This window comes from Zophobas morio, unplaced genomic scaffold (assembly GCF_036711695.1).
Source record: "Zophobas morio isolate AGI-343-1 ecotype UQ-CSIRO unplaced genomic scaffold, CSIRO_AGI_Zmor_V1 ptg000012l, whole genome shotgun sequence".
Classification (NCBI taxonomy): domain Eukaryota; kingdom Metazoa; phylum Arthropoda; class Insecta; order Coleoptera; family Tenebrionidae; genus Zophobas; species Zophobas morio.
The window spans coordinates 23,680,555-23,703,715 of NW_026972117.1; the positions used below are offsets into that span (position 1 = coordinate 23,680,555).

Below are 23,161 nucleotides of genomic sequence, written 5' to 3' on the forward strand. Positions count from 1 at the left end.
GGCGAGCGATAGATAACTATGTTATTAATTAGAGCAACAGGGTGATTTTGACGAATCTCGAATTTCATGTTTTCCTGTCAGTTGATAGGATGTTAACTCGACAGTGTGATTTTTTTTGTCTCTCTGGTACTACCGAACCGAATATTTTAAAATTTTAATTGTACTTTAAGATTATCCTTAAAATTTTTAAACGTCGATCAAATTTTGGTATTTTTAATAAAATATAAAAATGTTTCGTCATATAGTTTAGAGTTCTGACAATGCAGATTTCCCATTTCCAACTGCAACTTGTGTCTTGGAATTTTTCTTAGAGAATTTCTGAAATTACTAAACCAGCTGATTTGAAATTTGATGACGTCTTCTCAAAAAGTGTGTTAATTAAAATCTGATTAAAAAATAGTCACTTAATTTATTATTGCTTGCGGTATGTAGTAATACGATTTTAGGAATCATCTTCGATCACTCGATGCACGATTACACTGATGACCCTACAACATCGAAAATACAAAATTATTAATCTTAGGTTGGTATTATCTAGATAATGTCACCATGGTTGGCGAAAAGCGTCAACAGTTTTTGTAATTTTGTATTATTTGCGGTGTTGTAGGGTAATAAACGTTATAGAGTTTCAGTATATTGTTACGAAAGAAACCCATACTTCTAGTATATGTGTCTTTATTCTGGTATATGCGTAGATGACTCATCAGCGTCGCTAAAGAGAAAGGCCTGGAAACGAAAGTCGCGAATGTGTTTTCCGGAGAAGTCTAGAAGCGGTGACTTAGGCGTTTCGAGAAAGACCGCGTGTTGTTTAAATAGAGTACACCTTGGGGAAAGAGGATTATTCAGAAGAAGTCGAGTCCTGCGAGTGAACGAATTCATTCAAGTTGCACCACGAAGTGAATTTGTACATAATCGCTGTAATAGTTAGTCGTATAATTCGAGTTATTAAGAAATAAATTGTTGAGTTTACCCACGCCAATTTTATTCGCCCGCTCAGCGTTACCATATCTTAACAAAGCAAATATATTAAGTAATTTATTTTATCATTTTTCTTAAAAATGGTTCATTCAACTTCAGTACAAATCAAGCCGTTTTTGTTCACTCCCACTCTATCAAAAATAAATAACATTTTTACTTCCTGAGCGTAATAGTCAGCGAATCCATTGGACGATTTGCCAATTTTAAGTTTTCTCGACATTTCCTGGCCCCTACACTACGAAAAAAGTAGTCTCCCGTTTCAGTCTGTTTGTCTGTCTGATGTCAGTGTCGATTTTATCAGATACGTAATCGTAAATTTTTTATTTATATATGAATGTCATGTAGATGGTCAAACGCCAACCAAAATTTGGTTAATTATCCCTACCAACAACTTGATGACGTAATTTCAAGGAATTCTATTTTAAAATGATTTAAATGTTATACAGTAATATACTCCTACACTTGTGGTGTACGCATCTGCTTTGAGTTTTTTCTTAAACGTCCAAATGTTCACAAAAAAATTAACAAGTATAATAACAATATACCATTAGCGTACGATATCGCCACTGTGGCTTAGTGGGTAACAGCTCGAAACGCGGACCGGCACTCCCACGTTCAACGCCAAACCTTTGGCGCTTGTTTTTTTTTTTTTTTTCTCCCGCTTTGTGTATTATCTATGGTTATGACGTTATTACAGTTTTTTATTGATCAAATTAAGAACGAGTCACCTCATTTTCTCGAAAAGGGGAGAATATGCTCGTCTTTATTTAATGAAAATTATAATAATATTCAAAGCATTCTCTTCCGATTGTAGCGTAATTAATGATTTTAGTCCCTTGCTTTGAAATGACAAACTAATTTCAAATCAAACAAATTTCTACGTGACATTATTCCGACGTATAAACAAGCACTTTTAAAATTACAGCTCGTTATTACTGCTGAGGGGCCTTTTTCCCGTTAGTTATCTACTTTAAATATAATTTTCATTATCCGTACTTGTGCAATTTGCACAATCCCACTATATATATAAAAAAAGTAAGGAACATGTTTCAAGGTTTTTAAAAGAGGTTCTTATCTACTGTTATTGAACTACTATACGTATGTATTATATGGCATAAATTTGGCCGAAAAAATTTACAAAATAAAAAAAATAATCCTCTCAGAGATATAGCGATAGATAGAGTTGTACCCAAATTTAATGTTTTTGATGCAAATAGGTAGTTCTGAAATAATTTAAACCGATCATTTGAGATGAAACATGCTGTGTTGCGATTATAATATATCTAATTAATAATTATGTACTTATTACAAAACTTAATAATAACGTGCACTAAATAGGACAATACCTACTAAAAATATTTTCGAAGATGGTCATTTAATCAGCTAAACAACTTTATGTTTATTTCAAAAAATACCAAAAAATAGTAGAACTATTTAAAAAGATAGTCGTAGTCTAAAACCATTTTTTAAACTTCCATAATTGTAAAGAAAAAGTTACTGTAATTCTAGGAATGTAGTACTTGAAAATCACTTTTACTCTTTTAACTGAATAAAAACAAACTAGTATTTTTATAATTTGCGATAAAACCTTTCAACTTAGAATTAGGTAGAAATTTTAGCTAAAGGTTTTGGCAAATTTATGAACACAAGAAAAAAGAAAAAAGATAAAGCTGTTAATGCCACGGAAAGTCATGCCCTCTTTAATGCTCCGAATAATTAAATATAGAAAAATTTGCGTTTTAGTATTTTTCCTATCTTCAAGAAAAATAAAGTTGATGTTACCACTGATGAAAGAATGTGTTAACGAGATGACGGAGTATTTAAAAACATACGAAGAAGCGATGATGTGAGTGATGTGCTGATGCCATACACGTTGTATATGTATATATGCTTTTGGAATTAGTTTCTACTCTCTTAAACAAAAAAATTCCTAAATTCTTCGGAAGCATTAAAACTGTTTAGTGTTAAAGAATTTTTCAGAGCTTTTCTTTTGTCCGGACGACAACTAATATTTTATCACGTATTTCAAACTAACGGGGAACGTGAGAAGAGGAAAACTATGTATAACAATGATTTTATTGACTTGTTAAATAATTTAACATAAAATGAAATTTTGAATCACAAAGATTTTTTTTCTTACTTTTGTTAGTATAGATGAAATGGAAGTACTGTACATGCTATGATCTCTTTCTCGGTTAGAAACAATACATTTATATGAATTATTACAACTTTTGTTTTACATAATTTAGTCTTAAATAAGAACATTCCGGAGTGATTAATGAATTAAATACACATGTGAATAATGTAGAGATTTTAGCTACCAAGTATACGAACAGTCCTACAAAAGAAATATCTTTATGGTAGATAAAAAACGTATTTAAGGTATTTTTAGAGATTTAAAGGGACCAAAATGACTGACTATATGAATAATAAATAGTCACATTTAGCTACTTAAAAACTACTAGAATTTAGATTTTACAGTTAACGTTTAAATTTCGAGATAAAATAGCAAAAATTCTTGGTAAAATTTGAATATACAGGTTGAGTCAAAAAGTGTACGGTTTCTGATATCTAATTATAATTAAATATTAGAAATAGAAAAAAAAACGACAAAAATATAGAGTGTTCCGTTTTTGCGGAGTAATACACAATTTTGTTTGGCTTGTTCTTAGATTGTATACCCATAGTTCATTTTTGATATGCTAATGCGACGTTGCCATCGATTTAATTCAATCTTAATATGTATACAGAGTGTTTATAAAAATTTCTTTTGTGAACCCTTGTTTTGTAAAAAAATCAAAAAAATGAAAATAACATGCCAACGTCGCATCGGAATTACAAAAGTAAACTGTGGTTATAAAACCTGGTAAAAGGCCAATGAGAATGTGTAAAAATATCTAGGTTGTTCTATTTAAAAATACTAAGTTGTGTATTATGCCTCATAAACCGAACACTCTGTATAATTGAAAATAATTTTAGTGTATGCCACTTGTTTTTCAATTTTCTTCAGTAATTACTGATATATTGAGGAACGGCCACTTAGTGTATGTACCTGTATATTGATAACATCTAATTATATTTCGTAGTTTACCCTAACTCGATGAAGAGTGATGACGAACACAAGTAATGTTAGTAAGCTAAAATAGTTCTTTGAAGACTATATTGCTGGATTAGCAATTAATAAAAAAAAGTAACGTGAAGTCTAAATAACCCATTTCTCAGTAAATGGATACGTATGTAAAAAATAAAGCATATGTAACACGATTAGTGATAATCATGAAAGAAATAAAGTTAATATTAGTTTTTTGAAATGAAGAAAAATGTGGTTAGAATTAGTCCAACTGTAATTTTAAGTCACTTTTTTGACACATTGTAGTCTTCGAAGACGGAGTGTCTGGAACACCATCTTATATACTAAAAAGAAAAAGGAAGTAGTATTTTTGGAACAAAAATAAATTATTCATTTAAAGTTTTTGATATATTGGAGCAAATGCGCTGTCAGATAAAGTGTTGGCACGCTTATCAACAACTTTTGGGTTGTATTGTGCAACAATTGTTACAAAATATCACCAGTAAATACGCGTACTTGTATTTAATTTTCTTTGTTCTAATTTTTATTTGTCTTCTTTGAAACATTTAAAAATTTCATAGCATAACAAGGCCCGGTTTAACTAACATGGTGTATAGATTTATACATTTTAACTTTACCTGTACAATCACCCGAGATTTTAAGCTTCTTTGGATACCCAACAACCAAGAGCTAGACACAAACTAGTCAAAAAATAACTGCCCTAGAGCCAACTAGGAACTATTTAAGATAAAAAATACAATAGTTATATAAAAATAAAAGATTTAAAATAGCACAAGCTCTAAACGAGATTATTTTTATGTAGAAGTTTGAATTCTTTATATTATTCTATATTTTATTAGAAGTTCCCACATTTAGTTATCATCTATTAAATTTATAGCTGACTGTGTATATAAAAATGTTTTCTCAAATGTCTATAATAATTTAAAATTATTTGATTATTTTATATGCAAGATATAAACAGAAACTTTAACTGTAACGTTTACATATAAACAATCACGTAACTAGAAAGAAACTAATAATATTTATATAGTTATTAAATTATACATATCGCGTTTTATCAATTTTCTGCATTAATAAGCATAAACAACTTTGATTAACAGCACTTCCAGTTAACAATGTGTATTCAAAGCAGCATTGCATTTTAACGGTGCCTTCGTCTTAATTTACTGGCTCTATGAATGAATTGCTGTACACGATGAAGGCGTTAGTTACTGATACACAATGTACTAATTATAGTGTTTAGAAACATATTCAAAGTGCACTTACCTTAATTTTGACCATCTGTTATAATCCTCTTCAAGCGAAGTACTTTTGATTATTTTTTGTTCATCAAGATAACTCTTCTCTTCATCAACCGACATGGACTGACTGGTCCCCATTACAGCCAATTTACTTTTGTGTTCGTCCGTACTTTTATCCTGTGCCGATTTGTCACCCGGAGGTGCTTGTATATCTTCGTAATCTCCGTCTTTCGAGTCATCTTTCGATTTTCTTTTAAATGAAACTTTCTTTTTTAAAGTGGGAGATCCGTCAGTCTTCAGACTCGACTTCAAGTCTTCCACAACTTCTTTAGATTTGACGTTTTGTTCTTGCTTCGCCATCGCTGATTCGGTCAACTTCAAACCGTCTTCTTCATCCACCACCATTTTTTCAACTTTCTTTTCTGGTACTTCTGCAGCTTTCACTTTACTTTCGTCAGTTTTTGTATCTTCTGTTGGCTTGTCTTTGGTGTCATCTTCTTTTTTCTCTTTTACGTCTTGTTTACCTTTTTTAGCTTTAGCTTTTGTTTTCTTTGGTTTATCTGGTTTAGGTTCACTTTTCTTTTCTTCTTCAGGTTTGCTTTCGGTTTTTTCCTCGGGTTCGACTTTCTTTTCCTCTTGGATTTCGGTTTTTGTAGCGTCTTCAGGTTTCGCAGGAACTGTTTCAGAATTTTCCTCTTCCTCAACCGACTGTAGTTTTTTCCGTGATTTAGGGGATGTCTTGTCAACAGCGTCTTTTGCAAGTTCTTGCAGTTCGTCAAGGCGACTTGCAAAGAAATTTTTACTTTCAGAGGATGGAGTTTCAGGTATATCGGGGTGATCTAGAACTTCATCATCTGAAGGTGGAGTTAAGAAAATAAATTGAACACCTTCGCTTTTGGGGCTCTCAGGGCTTTCTACAGAACTTTGTTCTTTCACACTCGTTTCTGTCTCAACAGGTTTTTCTTCTTTTTTCTCTTCAAATTCTAAGTACGAAAACTCGTCCGTTTGTCCTTCGGGAGGTTTCAATGGGATGTGAATATATTTGGGTTGGCCGCCAGATGGTTCACTTTTTTTGGCCTCTTCTTTAGTTTCTTTAGGCGCACTTGTTTCTTCTTTATCCTTTTTATGGGATGCCTTTTTCGAACTTGACCTTGATAAGGAGAATTTTGGAAGTTTAAATTTATCTTTAGCTTCTTGAAGTTTTTTAAGAAAACCTAATTTCGATAAACTAGATCTGCTATGACTACTCTCTACTGATAATTTTCGCTTCTTTTCTGGTTCTGCTGATTTTGCACGACCTCGTGTGCTGCCTTGCCGTGTCGGAGTTCCTCTTCTAGATCCTGCTCTACTCAACTGCGGTTCATCTGGTCCTGACATAATAATGATCATACTTCTGGTTTCACTTTTTGCGTCATCTTCTTGTTCAATAATCAGATAATCGCTACCTCCCTGAAGGCCATTTTTCGTTGCATGATCTAAATCAATGTTTTCAGTTTTTAAAATTTCAAAAGCTACAATATCATCGGGATCACCACTAAACCGTCTTTGATCATAATCAAACGCGTCAGATATTTCAATTGTTGGAGGTTCAGAGATTTCAATAGTTGGAGCTTCGGGAGGTTTTGGTGGTTCTTCCTCCTTTGGTTCTTCCGGTTTCTTTTCACCAAATTCTAAATACGAAAATTCATCAAATTGTCCTTCGGGTGGTTTTAGTGGAATATGAATATATTCCGGCTTTGCATTTGGATCCACCTTAATTTTTGTTCCAGAATCCGTCGTTTTTTCTTTCTTACTTTCAGGATCCTTCTTACTTTTTCCTGTGGTACCCGATTTTAGAGGATTAGATAAAACCGACAGATTTGGTAAACTAGGCAAATTCAGTTTAGGAACTTTAATTTTATCTTTTGCTTCTTTTAGCTTTTTAATAATCGCTAATTTTGATAAACTTTTTCGACTGTAACTACTATCGATCGATAATTTTCGTTTACGTTTTGGTTCTTCCGATTTGGCTCTCTCTTGTCGTCCGTTTTCTGGCGCAACCTCTTCACTTTTCTTTGCTGTTGATGTTCCAGCAGGCTCTATCGTTGGTTCTTCTTTGTCTAAATACTGACTGATGTTGTCCGAACTTTCAGCTGATTCTAAGTTTATGTTTTCTGCTTCTCCTACATCCTCTATTGTGACTGAACCCCCTGCAGCTGGTACTTCTTTGGAATGGTTTTCTGAATCACTTGGTACTTCCGTAATGACGATGTATCCGGAAGGTTCTGGCGTTAGTGTGTCTTGATGTGTGTCACCTGTGCCATTAGTTATTTCTTTAATTTCCAGCCGATCTGGCTGCTGCTTTTTAATTGTCTTCTTAGGTTTTGTTTTGGTGTCCATTGTAAACACTTTTGGATCGAGTTTTTCGCTATAAGGCTCCTTGTACAAATAGGTCCAGGGGTAACCACCTCTTAACCGCTCTCTCCGAATGTCTTCCCACTTGTATGTCTTGATCGGTACCCGTGGAGCTTTCTTCCCTAAAAATTGCAAAACCTTTGAAAATACTTTTGATATTTTCAATGAGCGGTTAATAGTTACTAAATTGCTGAGTTATAATTGTGATGTTCAAATATGATATTAGTGTTAATTGTGATTCTGTTGGAAACAAGTGATTGATACTGACATGTAGTGTGATCAACAAGTATAATTCTAATCAACGAGAATCTATTTTATACATTTATAAGACTTTATCATTCGTTATATTTTTCCCACAACTGTGTCACTTCATTATTTTACATATGGAAAGAGTAAATTACAAATAAATCGTGTTCATACTACACCGGTTTTCACGTTTTGTAAAGGTTCTTTAATATAAAAGATACAGGCATCAAAATTACTCTGAAACCTTTTCGTTTATTCATTCCTGAACTAGTTAAACTTAGCAACAGTTTATTGATTTGATACTAGACACATCCTGTCCTGCCTGAATTATTTTAACACCGTATTTTTGGACACTAGTTGCAAAAATTTGTAAATTTTTTAGGCAGTTAGTTTGGTTTCTTTAACAATTTAATGTTTCTGAAAAATTCTTAATATTTAGAAATCGTGTAATTATATATATTTACAGTTACGAAAGAGATCTATGTGGATAAAATAACAAATGTGATGTGTGTAGGGACCTTTGAACAGAAATATTATTCACAAAGGAACAACATTTTTTAATCAATTTATAGCACGATTTATAGTATTGTTGAAGAAACGAGGGTTGAGCGGTCGAACCTTGACAGTTTTGGATGTGATTATTGTCTCTACTGTTAAATGTGAAGGAACTTTAGTTAAAAAATAAAAGTACGGTTACAAAAAGATAGTGGAAGTAAATTTCCATTTGATTGTATACGAGATTTAATTTTAAGTAAACCGTTTTGTAGAACTATGTGATTATTTAAAAGCTATTGAGTGGATAGATTTATATTAAATGCAGGATGTTAATTTAGCTTGTGCGTATTTATGCAAGATTTTATACACATCTTTTGATACAAAAAATATTCCGAGTGAATTTCTAGTAATTTTCCTGTATTGTTCATCAAAACCATTATTTATACAAGAAAAGTGGTTACTATTTTTAGATAGAGGAAACGTATAAATTTAAACATAATAACTTTTGTGTTTTCGGTTTTGTCAACATTATTATGATAAAAATTGCTCATTAAACACAGATTAAGAATATTTTTATTTATTGACGAGTTTCGAATGTAGTTTTCTTCTTCTTCAGGTGTAATTAATGTTTTGACAAACTTCATCTATGCTAGAAATCCAGTTTTGTCAAAAAATTAGACCCGAAGAAAAAGGAAACTATCGTCAGTAAATTTTTATCATCTGTGGTTTTAGTAAAAAATTTCTTCTTATAAATTTAAAGATAATGTAAAGAATTAAGATCCAGTTTAAAAAAAGAAATTTGGCCAAAGTACAATAAATTTACGTTGATGGCGCCAGCTAATATTGAAAGTGATAAAAAAATGTACGTATCATGAGGAGAATTTGTCTTCTTGGTAGTACAGAAATGTTCTATACGTTGTTACCACAAAACGTAGAGGTTAAAATTAAGTTTCATAACTTATATCTACAAGAAATTCGCTTAGTTATTTTAGTTTAGGATTACTTAGATGAAGCTTTTAATGTAATTCTTGTGTCGACTGTTTCCAGAGCAAGTTTTGCGAGTTTGGTCAATATTTAAACCGAATCGTAAAATAGAGATCAAGAATTCTAAACAGTTGTGTTAAATACGCAACTCGTGTGTAGTCTGCTTTTTTATCATTCTAGTTACGTAACATACAGTGTTTTTTTTTTTAACGCTGGCCATAGGGATTTACGTCCTAAAAATTTTGAGTCGTAAAAATATTCCAGCAGGAATTTTCAAGAGAATATTTTTATGTTTTCTAGGCGTTTCATGATCCCTAGAGTACGAAAAAGTAGGTTATTATAAATTTTCTAAGTATTTAGAAGTCTCGTATCATCCCCACCAAAAAATTAATGACGTTCTCTCAATTTTTTAGTAAACCCCATTTAAAATTTATAAAATAACATACTCTTGTGATTTTGGTTTATGAATCCGCCTTGCCCTTTTACGCTAGGCATCCAAATTTTTCCAAAAGAAATCCAAACCATAGGTATATGCCTTCATAATATCGTCCCTGACTTGTAACACTAGTCTAATATTGTGCCAAATTTCACCTGAAAATTCCTACTAGAAAACTTACTATCACGTCCCATACAGTTAGTGCGCAATTTTTGAATTACCTTGTATTTTTTACTAGATATTAAACATAGAACTTGAAAATGTTAATTACAGACGATAATGACAGTGATTTGTCCGGTAGAGAAAATGCATGTAGATATTTTATTTAGCTATTTAAATAATAATAATAATAATAATTAATCATTACCAAAACTTTTCATTGTTAGAACAGATAAAACTGTATGTTTCTAAAATAAGTTAAATCATTTCCAACATTTTATTTTACTACAACTAGTATATATATCATATTTTCAGATTTATTTAATACAAATAAACGTAGATACACATTGCTTATATTTGTGATTGTTTTTTGGTTGGCAACATATTTAAAATTTTATGATAGCATACCTGATTGTCAGATTGACATTTATGACACCAAGTCAGTTGCTGTCACCTTCTCAACACGTATGTTAGGATCGTGCATGTCAAAATTAACAACAATGAATTGCTGCCAATAATTCAGAATTGCCAACACAAAAATATGCTTCAATCATTAATAGTTACCCTGTATTTTTCATTGTGATTTACACTACTCGTATTTTAAGCAACAAAATAAGACAATAAAGTAATATCTATCTATACATTGTGGAAATTAAATTCAGTATTTTAAAAAATGATACAATACGAAAATTTTCAAGTAAGTAAATTAATTTTCTTATTTCCGCTTCTTTTAATGTTTTCATTTATTTATAATGTAACGGAGTTTTGAAATAATTATGATATTTGCTTTTTTTAATGGATGATATAGATTTTTTTACGCATTTAAATAACGTCGTCAAACACATGCTCAGTAAACCTTCATTTAATTGCTTTATATTTAGTAGTCCTCTGGAATTTACAGTTTTGCGTAACTTACAGATTTAAATAGTATCGTATATCAACATTTAGTGCGAATTACTGTCACATTTTGTAAATAACCGTCTGCTATTTCCTTGATACATTTATTTTTTTTTTTCAACAAAATACTAATTTTAATTTATTTTTGTCTCTAATAGAAAATTTACTAAAAACAAGGTCCTAAGAACAGAACACATGAAGGTGGTCTTCAAAAAAGTTGCTTTTCCATGAAAGAATCATTCGTCATCATAACTCAGAGATTAATGACGTCACAAAAATAAGTACGCCAAAAACACCTTAAAATTTTGAATCCGAATTTACTTTTAGTAATTTGCAAAATGCATATTGTTTTAAAATCTTAGATGCAGACAATGTCATATTTTGGGACTTAGGGATAATTTAAAAGATAACTTTTTTCCACAAGCAGCACACATACTTATTTTTTTGTCAAATGTTTCAAAATAGACACTTGAGAACTTTCCTAAAAACAAAATAATATTTTTACCACAGCAGTGGTCATTATGTTTCCGTATAAAAATACTTAAAATTACCATAATTAATAATAATGACTAAGTAATTAATTAATTCGTTTTAATTCAAGCCACTCAACATGTAGGTCAAACAATTTTTCTCCCGAACAGGTATAAAATCACAATTATCTCTTTCATGTTTGATGTATAAATGTACATCATTATTACCAAAGGAATAAAGTAAAATCAAGGGAATAAAATAAACAATATTTCCCTGACGACGGCTTGCTTTAATAACCAGATTAAGTGCAACACGGCTTGACTTCCATTAAAGGGTTATGATTTTAGTCAAAAAAAGGTCGGAAGAAAAATTTTGTATTCATCCCTGGAATATTCCTGCTAAATCCCTCGACTGAAAATGCCCTCGCTCCCTACGGCCGCTCTGGCATCACTTACAGTCTCAGGATTAGAGTCGTCGTTTATTCCCTTGATAAATAAGTGACTATTAAAGATTTAAACCGAAAAATATCAATACACTGTGGACGTGTTTCAACACGGACGCCGTCATCTTCTCCGACAAAATGAAACACAAATAATAAACATAGGTGGACGAAAATTTTCAAATTTCAAATTTTATTCGATTATAATATACATATATTAATAAATAAATTTCAAGGGAGTTGGTTTATAAAAAAATATATATCAAAAGAAAGTCACAGCACTTTAACTATTTTTTCGCACATAATAATTTTAAGAAACAAAGCAAGTAACAGCTGTTAAGAAAATTCCCATTATTATATGTATATAAATGTTGGAAAATTAAAAATAACACGTGAAAGAATTTCCTACTAGTCCCAGCGAAGTGGAGCACACATATTGTATACTTAGCGTAAATAAATTGTCCATCATGTATTTTGACTTGTTTATCAATAACTTTAATTTGTTTATTTTATGTGAAAATGTTTCATAACGAAAATTAATTACAAGCGAATAAAAAACTAGACATCTACATAATAAAACAACTTAAAAAAAGTGAAGCACGCGGTTAAGTACTCATTGGAAATTTTAAAATTTGGATTTCAACATATACAAGGACTTTTCAACAGCTCACTATTACATTTTACCGTAGTTTTGATTACACGAGCATAAATATTTACGTATGAGATTAAAATACTGAGGGGTAAAGGTTCTATTCTTTTAGTAAAAATAGTGCTTATGTTACAACAGGTGGTGAGGACTTAAAATTACGTAATTTTAACCATGGATTACAAGCTCGTTAGACAAATTTAGCGTCTTCATTCACACGCCGTTTTATGAATTTTTAAACGTTTCGGATATTCGTGGAAGCTTACATTATGAGTCGTAATTTTTGAAATGGCTATAATTTCAGTAAGTAGGTAATGAATGAAGTATATCTACTATTAAAATAAATACCTGTGGTACATAACGGGAGTCAATTTAGCTCATATTTTTCAAATATTTGAAACATTCGAAGTGCGCAATGTGACATAAATTAGCACGATTCAGGTTCAAAGGAGTTTTTTATATAGTTATTGGCTCCGCCAAAAATTTGTTTTAGTTGGAGTTTCCGTTCCAATAAATTTTCCAAGATGTGGGGCATTATATTTTAAGATATTAAAAGTGTCGCCATTTATCAGGAAGTTAAGAATTGGCCGTCTCCGACTTGTAATGTATTCTTTTGAATTATTGTTATGAACATTCTGAATCACATACTAGAAATTGTACTTGGTTATTTTTGAATCTTTTATGGAAGCGCCTATAAAACAATAGAGTTGCAACATAAGTAGAGCGGTGTGTGGCTATTTTCGACAATCTTTAAAAGTTTGCTATTAGTTGGTAGAAGGACACGTAGTGCTAGACCGAACTCAAAGTTACATAATTTACGAGACCATTTTAACCTTGCGTTTTCGTGTCTATGTACAGGGTGGTTTGTCGCATAAACAATTATCACGTGTCAAAGATCGGTGTAAGTGCAAGTAAAAATAGTGGTTAGCCATGGAGGAATTAGAAATGAACTTGTTCGTGTTGATGTTGCGCTCAGTGCCAAAAATCTCTTGGCGCGCCAAAATAAGCTGTGCTGAGTGTACGGATGAAATCACTATTTTAGCCGAGTTTAGGTTTAGGTGTAAGAAATGTCATATGCCGCCAAAACAGACACTTAAGACTTACTGTGCCGCTTTTCTTTCTTATGTCGTTCCATTACTCCATACAGCACCGCATTGACGATACGAGTTTTCCATGTTTCGAAAGTGGGTTCACTACTGTGGTTTTCGATCAAAAAAGCTGCTCTTTCCTACAATTTCGGACGTTATGCACACGCGTGAAACGGTTCTGAAATGCTCTTCAGTCTTGGTCTGGCCTGCAACTGAGATAGGTTCGAACGAGGGCTATTTCTGGAGGGTCTATTTTTGAAAACTGACGTGCTTTTGCAAATCACGCTCTCTGAAATTCTCTTTGGATCAACTGATTGTTGGCGACATGTTGCTGGTGTTAAGAATTGTAAATAAATAAAATGCTTACGTCTTCAGACGGACACACGTATTAGACGCTCCCGTTTCCACGTATTAAGGACGTTGCATAACTCGATTTTGGTAAAATATGTACTCCTAATTCATTACCTACTAGTACGCTGTCGAAAATCAATAAATCGTGTGCACGATATTTCATGAACAAATAACCAACGGTTCATTGAAGGTTCGATCAACACTGAGTGCAAATGAATGTTTTTAATTATTTGTTTTCGGTGAAACTGGATTCATTAAATAAAATTACTTTAACAAGGGTGTATTATCCTTCAGGAAATTTCGTTGTTGTTCATTTAAAGAACAGACAATTGGAAAAGCCACATAAACATGGAAGTCCTTGTTTTTCTCGCTGATTTTTGTGAGTTGAAACGCAGGTCATACAGTAAGTGGAATTTGTACCCTGTTTACACCGGAGAAAATAGAATGCATTAAAATATAAGTAGTATTTAAATTTCACCTTGATTTTTAAGCACAAACCCAGCTCTTTTTACTTCACTCTTTGGTATTTATTAATTGATTTTCTGCACGGGGAAATTTAATTACAAAATTAAAAATTCACTTTGACCAATATCTATGTTGCAACTGATCTGTTGATTGCTCACACAATCTGCGTTTTAATGAATTTTTGATTTTTTGCTTACACTGTCAAAACTGTGAACGTTTAAATTCCAGTTGTACGCATGAAAAATATGCAAGGTACGAAAATCTCTTTGACATCAATTTTGTCAATTGTTGTACACCCACCAGCCTATAAAGTCAAAAAGTTGTAGTGAGATAGTAGATGAAATTAATAAATTGTAAACACCTTAAATTGATAAAGCAAATATTTCTCTGTGAGTCTATGACAAACATTCAGACAAGGACTCCGTTTGTATTTTAGAGGTCCTTAGATTCTTCAATTTGACTTGTCCTTATTTGAAATATGGAGTATATAAGAATTTCAAGGTGTTCTTTGTATCGTTTAAAACCCAGTACTTTTGTCAAGAAAATTATAGTATTGTTGTCATGACTGCATTGTTCTTAGCAAATGTGCAGAAAGAATATTCTGTTAACTTATGCCTGATACCTGATATGAATTTAAAACGTAAACTGACAGAGAGAAGGGAAAATACTCCTTTAAGTTATGTTGCAAGTTTAGGTCCTTTACAACTTTATATATTTAAAAATTAGTCATATTCAGCTTCACTTCACTTATGAAGATATCAAACTTAGACAAACCACAGTCACTATTATCTATTCAAAAATTAAAAGACCATTCAACCGGCAACATAGGATGAAAATTTAACCGGTACCATTGTCTAGGGAGAATTTTGGTGCCAAGATCTCCTGTCAAAAAAATTTAAGTTAAGATGACTATGGTTTTCATTCAAAACACATTGTTTTTATTTATTTTATTTTGACATTTGAAGTTTTTTTTACTACCAAGTTACCAGTGTAAAATAATCCATAGAGAAGAGTTATTTGGTACCAACTTAATGCAACATTTGGTGTTTTTTTAATTTTGAATCAACAATAGCTAATCTGTAATTGGTTAGAACATGATAATAATCCTCGTTTGTACAAGTATAAATACTCCAGACACGAAAATCAAATTTTGTAAAATTACAATCATGTAAGCTAACATTTCTTTTCTTCCGAGCATTTTGCAGCACAGAACGCAATATATTTAGACCACAATAAGCTTTTTTTTATTTGTTCCACTTCCAATACTATCTTTAATTCTTGGCTGACTGAACAAATGCGGGTACGTATATTGAAGAAAATGGTTGGGGTTATTATACCAAAATAAAACCAAAAGTTAAGCTTAAAATTTAAACACTTGGACGAATTGTTTGTTAGCGATTATCGACTGACGTTTCAGGCATCTTTGGCAACCAAAATCGTTGCTATTTTGGGTTTTTGTCTTGGCTGTAGTTTTGTCTAGACCTTTTAGTTCATTCATTGTAGTGCAATTAGATAATAAATGAAATTAATTCTGAAATGTTAGAACTATCATTCCATCAAAAGTATTCAGAAATAAATCACCGATCAAGATAAAGTATTAAAGAATAGATTGCTTTGTCCATTAGAATGGAAATGCTGTGAGAGGAACGTGTTGAAAAATGTAATATGAGTAGTGTTATAAAATAGTTTATATAAACCACGTGTTAGGAGATTCACTTATTCTCAGACTTCACTCTTTTGTTTATCAAGTTATAACTAAAGTTCCTGGATGTTTTTACTTCAGTATTATGTATTACAACACACTTCTTACTTTTCGTTCGAGATTCATAACACTTATGCATTTGTGGCATTTAAACAAAGGTTAAACGTTTATCCATTTTGAGAGAAGGGACCTTGAAATTTCTATCAGTTAAATTAATATCCTCGTGGACTCGAAAAACATGCCGGCTTTAATGTTCTCTTAATATAGGCTTAATATATAGTTTGTTTCAGGTCTAATTATTCCCTTGCCGCTTTAGTAATTTTGTATATGTGTAGGTAATCGGTGAAGGCATTTTGATCTAATTAATAATTTGAAATCACACATCCTTCAATAAAAAATTAACAACAAAACGAACGTTTTGAAGGTCTTCGGTCAATTGCGGCAATGTTAGTAGGGGGGAATTTAGCTCTAGTTTGTCTCGCAAAACTTTTTAATTTTGTTTTGTGTGGGGTACCTACTTCTTCGTGGGGTGCGCTTACCTTTCGGACTGATAACGCGCGAAGAAGTGGATGATGCGATGAGTATGTGTTGTATCTCAAAAATCTCATGAGGTAAAAACAATCTATCCCCTAAGTGATTTATGATTTGGGCTCTTAATTGAAACCTTGGTGTTTCATATTTAAATTTGCCACCGCTTTGGGGTTCACCACTTTGCATTTGAACACATTCCACCATGAAAAAAAAAACACAAACGTAGGGTTCCACTTTTGAGATCAAATTTTGAATTTTTCACGAGTTTTAAAAATGTTGTGCACATGTTCCAATTTTGACGAGATGTTTGAGTTGCCACAGTAAATATCAGTGTTACTTCTGAACCAGAGTAATTGGGCACATGAAAAAAAATTAGTCTAAAAACTTTAGACAGTACTTCCCTCGCCATGATGTCATCAACATTTTTGCAAGAACACGTATACCAGTTTGGATAGATGTAGTGTAATACTAAAAATAAAAGTACTGTATTCCCAAATTTTCGGGAAAATGAACTGGGTCGTCTTGAATACTGATTTATAACCACTAAATAACGAAACAGTTTGCCGCGTGTATTAGCAGAGTGTATTAACATTCTTAATTTAAGACAACAAACGGTAACACTTGTTGAGATTGTATACGTGAGAGTGAAACAGAGAAACAAAGCAAACAATGTCGATGGTCGTCCAGACTTTTTTATTGCTTCGACTTCCTCTTATTATATAAAACATTGGATTTTATTTTAATTTTTGATCGTATTATTCACAATTGGTTGATTATAACTTGTCTATACTACATTCACGGAACGTAGTCAGTGCAACAAAACAAATGCACGTCTGTAATGTTAAAGTGAATGTAAATTAGCGTGCTACGCCTATGTTTCAAACGAGTTTTTACTTTACAAAATTTTGTGTCTATCAAATTGGGTTGGTGCAATGTAATTCTAATAATAACAGTGTTGTATCTCCAAATTATCGGGGAAAATGGAGTGAGCTATTCCTGATTTAATCAATAAAATAAATTGACTCATTCATAAATTTTTTTGAGCCACCTGTCAAGCAAATCTAAAAAATATGAATGGAATGATAAATCACAATTACAGACTCATCATATTTTGTACATTTCAGTAAATTTTTAGGGTGACGTCAATTGTTTAGGGGGGATGAGCAAATACATTTTGATTAAAAATTTACCATGCTTATGATAACTTTAAAACATCTCCAAGATTTCAAAGCATTCGGTTTTGTAGTTCCTGATTATATAACTAAAATAAATTCACGCATTCATTAATTTTTTTGAGTCATCCTGTATATGCAATTCCAAAAAATATAAATGGTATGATAAATCACAAGTATGGACTCATCAAACTTTGCACATTTAAGGTAGGATTTGTTCAGCAAAATTTTGAGGTGACGTCATCAATTTTTTTAGGAGGATGAGCAAATTCTTTTTGACTAAAAATTTACCATTCAATGTGAATATTTATTCTCGAATGATTATTTTAATTTTAGTCATAATGAATATTGCCTGCTGTGTTTATTTCAAGTGCTTTGACTGTACATATATATGAATAGCGTTTACTTTTAGTTCAAGACACGGTGAACACATTTTTGACGTAATCAGTGGCTTGAATTAATACATAATTTAAGTTCATGCAAAATTATTCGATGTTTGAAATTCTTGATAGAGTGTGGCGTAATTAAATTTTGCTTCTTTCTTTTCTTGTAATACTTATTTTACTATCGTCAATTATTATTAACTATTAATTATTATTGCATACATATTTCTTGTGGGAACCAAAATAAATGTATACACATATTGTTACGATTTACGGAGATTAAAAAAGGTGTGGGTCAAACTCAACAATTTATTTCTCAGCAATACAAGTTTACACGACTAACTTACACTGCAAAAATGTAACAGCAAATAATTCCATCTCAACTTGGTTTATCTGATTAATCGACTGGGCTGGATTAGACTAGACTGCTCGCTCCTGAGGGTGGTCCTTATTTGAACAGTCACGCGTTTCTTCTGGACAGTTCACGATCGCTGTTTCGAGGTTGTTCTAGAGTCCACCATCGAGACTTCCCGCGAACCGCTTCCAAGCTTTTGTCTATTCGAGAACGCCGCCGTCACCGGTAATGAGTCACCATTCAACGCGGCAATGTTTTCAAGTCTATGAGACTCCCATTAAATCCAGAAAATCTAGCAACACTCCATCAGTGCCGTAGACGTCTGTAACATCTGTCAGTTTTAAAAATTAGGAAGGTACTTTTTCCTATTATACTTGAGATAAGTAACACCATTTTAAATCATCATAAAAAAATAAATGTATTAAAACACACGTCATGAGACACGATAGTGAATGCAGTGAGTGTAAATTTTATACAATAGTCGTACGATTCATTTTGCTTACGATACCTGTGGCGTCGCAACTGAAAATCGTGTAGATCGTTGTTCAATATCCACAGCAGCTATAAAAATGAAGAACTGAATATCTGGGGTGTCGTCGTCATATGCACGTGTGTTTTATCTAAGCTGCCTCAGGATGATTTTTTATGTGTGCGTATGTGGCAGAGGGGAACCCATAGAACCACGGACGTGGGGGCCCTGAGAACAAGGTCACAAATACCCTATGGGGAGGGGCCCTGACATACAGAGCTCTGCGGAGTGCCACAAAATCATAAACACTCAAGGCGGACCAGAAGCAAGGTTTTTCGGTTTGGCAACCCACAATGTAGCGTTCTGACGCCAGCCAGCTCCTCTACACGTGTCCCTGTCTCAAGATTTTACGGTGAAGGTATTTGACGTCATTTCCAAGCCAGACACGCTGAACCACATACAAAATTAAAACAAGCGTTGATTGGTGATCGCGGAGCACAACACAAACGCTGGTTGGAACTGAAGACATGGGGACTGTAAAACTCAATTCTCTTGTTGAACATATAGCGAGTAAATGTCTGAACAAAGTTACAAAGTGTGTTAAGAGAGCTCTCTCTACAGCAAATGCCAGCTATAGGATACAATCAAACGTAACATCGTTGGTGTCATTATTCCTGCCAAATATAACTACATCTCTGAATAGATAGATAGGGAAAATGCCAGCAGGAAACAATTTTAACAATGGACGTGCAGGACAGTTCTTCTTTTCTACTGTCACTAACAACCACCGGTGAAGCTTGGTTCTAGTATTTAATCAGCAAATTCCTAAGACTTAGACGAATGGAATAATAGAATCAGTTGTAAAAACCGGTAACAAGCTAATAAGAATCGTAACCACAACAAACTTGATGCCAGTCGAGAATTTTACAAAATATTCCAAGATTTTAGCAATTTTAGTTGGAGTGTTTATTCAAAAATAATGGAGCTCTATAGAGATAAGGACAAGCATTGTTTCCATGAATAATAATATAGTTTTTTGTTGCGCTTATTATTTTAATCATAAGATAAGAATATTTGTATATCAAGTACTGTAGGGTTCGTCACTATATCCTTAAGTGTTCAGCAGTGTTGGGCAGTATCTAGATACTTGTATCTAAATAAAGTATCTAGATACATTTTTGGGTATTTAGTATCTGTATCTAGACAAAATCTAATTTAAGCACAAAATATCTGTATCTAGATATAAAATTAATGGCGGAGATACAGATACATTTTTTTATTTCACTTTTTTTTCAGTAGTTATTAGTTGAGTTATACTAGTAATAATTTTTGATACTTCAGGTTGGTGATTTTGGTCACATAAACAAAAATAGAGGTAAGAGGTCCACTAATAGTGTTCTGTCACGGAAATTTTCATATTTTAAATACCATCATTTCCTACATTGCAACCTTTAGTACTTAATACATCTTTAAATATAATCCTGAGAGGTAATAAATCTAAGCCATGGTAAGATGGTATTTTAAAAACCATAAACCACAATTCACTATTCACTGCGTTTTACGCTTATCGGGGCAATGCATTTTATCTGTGTACCTGAGCAACCCGGGTCCGGTAGGCCCGCTGGTTGTATTTGTGTTATTAAAAAAGAGTAATTTTAATAGTAAAAATATTTGTTTAAGGTATGTTATTATTTTTAGAAAATAATAATTGCGTATTACATAATGATTAATTTTTTCAGTTAGCACAAATTAGTTCTGTAAAATCGACTAATCGAATGTTCAATACATACATTTCTCTAGCATAAATCGCATATTTGTTACTGTTTTATACCTTTATTTTTCAGACAAATGTAGCATCTTTTCCTGTTGCCACATGTTGGACCTAACGCGAGGCGAGCTTGGCAGGTCCGTTTTGCCCTAGAATGTACCGATTATGTTGCAAGTAAATCTTGGGCAATAAAATTAATATTTTTACAACCCTCGGTAGAATAATTTATCGTGATATATTCTCAGAAATCGTGAAACGAGATTAAAATAAAAAATCTGAAAATTTAAAGTTGCACTCTGGTGATTCCGGCCTGCCAGGCAGCCTTTGATCCTGTAAGGGGTTTAAATACCTTTCTAAGAAATTGTACTTATTTTGCCTTAAACGGAACCAGCAATTCTTCCTAAAATGTATGTACCTGCCGCACTGGGATAGACGATTACCGGACATGGTCATAAAAACATCGTAAGCCGATATTGAAGAATAATAATTTATGATAGGTTGCCGACAACAGACCTTCAGCACAGAATAATCATTTCCCGTATTCTTTTGAAATATTAATTTTAATGCTGGAGATAATTATTAGATATACTCAAACACAATTTGGACATTTTAGTATGGGAATAAAAACAAAAAAATATTCTTTTTAAGCCTACGTAATAAATATTGTACAATTTGCGACACATCAAACAGCGAAGCGATGGCCTATTTGCAGGAAAAAAGAAAAGATTTTTCAGTCTTGAATAACTATACTACAGTCAAATGTTTATTTTTTAAACTTAATACCACAATCCCTTCTTCTGCACCTGTGCAACGGCTGTTTAGTAGCGGAAACCAAATTCTGACATCAAGAAGAAATAATTTAGGTGACAATACGTTCGAAATGTTGTTAATTTTAAAAAATTCATTAAACAATACATAAAAAAATACATAAACATGTTTTCAGTTATTTCATTCGCCAAAGCTCCAAAAAGTATCTGTTTTCTTGTAGGTATCTGTATCTAGATACATTTCGAAAAAATCGAAAAAAAACCGTATCTAGATACTTTTATCTTCCATATGTCTATATCTGTATCTAGATACTTTTAAAAGAATCTGTCCCCAACACTGGGACTCAAACATAATTTTCTGGCAGAACATGAAAAAAGAAGGTGCGATGAGTAACAACCACCATGACATGCCAAAGTTCCAAAGTACATTGTCATGTCAACCTTAAATTCACATATTTAGATAATAATAGCTCCTAGTAGATGATTAATAGGTACGCTAGAGGGAATTCTCGTCAGTGACATCATATCTAATATGTGTGCAGTTCCTGTATAAACAATGAATATTCATGTACTTTTAGGTACTGGCTAATGAAAATTCAATGCATCCAGATCACCCATAACTTGGTTGAATGGTTCCATCTCCTGTGGTTCCATCAGCTATACTAAAGTTGTTTTTTTCTGTGTTAGGTCTCTGATTAGCGCTTGATCCGTAAAACTGATCTACAGTTTCATCCTTAGAAATGATCGCTAGACCTTATGATCTACTGTCCATTAACTTAATTAAATAATGTAGGTAATTAAAAAAAAAATTGTGATTTTCTCACAATAGTTAGAGAAGCTTCTAAAAAAACTAATAAGGGGGTTTGATTTAAAAAATAATTGTGACAGTGGACCGTGTTGCGTTATTTGGTGATAAAAACTAAATATATATATAAAATTTCAACCATAAAAATGATAAAAAGGCAAACAGTTTTAGAGTTTGCAACTTTTCCTTATTAGAAATATTAACATGTAAGGTTCTCAAATACAATTTAACAGTCATAAAATTGTTCATATAAACCATGTGTCAGGAAATTCACTTATTCAGGCTTCACTCTTTTGGTTATCACGTTATATCAGAGTTTCTTGATGTTTCTGCTTAAGTATTATATTATAACACACTTCTTAACTTACTACTCGAGATTGCTAATAGTTGGCATTTAAGCTAAACTTAAACGTTGATCCATTTTAAGAGAAAGGACCTTGGAATTTCCGTCAGTCAACTTAATATCTTCGTGGACTCGAAAAACGGGAGGGCTTCAATCTTTTACTACAGATTTACAATAGTAGATTCTTTCAGGTCTAATTATTTCCTTGCAGGTTTAGTAATATTTTTGCGGCTTGAATTCGAACATTTATTCTCTCGACGGTGCCGCTCTAGAGCGCAGCGTTTCCGACATCAGCCTATTGTGGTTGTGATGAAATTGCATGTGTTTTTTTTTTGTAAATTCTTTGTTGATTGAAATTCTTGATAGAGTGTGGCGTAATTAATGTAAGTAAGCAATTCTAATATCATTCAGTCATCGTTTTAAATTCGAGAGAAATAAAATTTGAACTTAATTAAAATAAAAAGGGCACAAGTTTGCACAACGAA

General features: G+C 32.4%; 1 protein-coding gene across 2 annotated transcripts in view; it reads right to left on the bottom strand.

Annotated features, from left to right (window-relative positions):
* The window catches only part of LOC135128047 (uncharacterized protein), a 26,903-nt gene extending 13,123 nt beyond the window's left edge, over positions 1–13,780 (bottom strand). Inside the window, exons 1-2 of one of the 2 annotated variants that reach the window (XM_064054856.1) lie at positions 13,582–13,780; positions 5,336–7,826 (exon numbers count right to left, since the gene is read on the bottom strand). In XM_064054856.1, coding sequence (XP_063910926.1) covers positions 5,336–7,826; positions 13,582–13,612 — 2,522 coding nt within the window. In that variant the 5' untranslated portion in view covers positions 13,613–13,780. Of the gene's footprint in view, positions 1–5,335; positions 7,843–13,581 lie in introns of both variants that reach the window. The other variant, XM_064054857.1, reaches the window with a different exon arrangement.
* Positions 13,781–23,161: the final 9,381 nt, after the last annotated feature.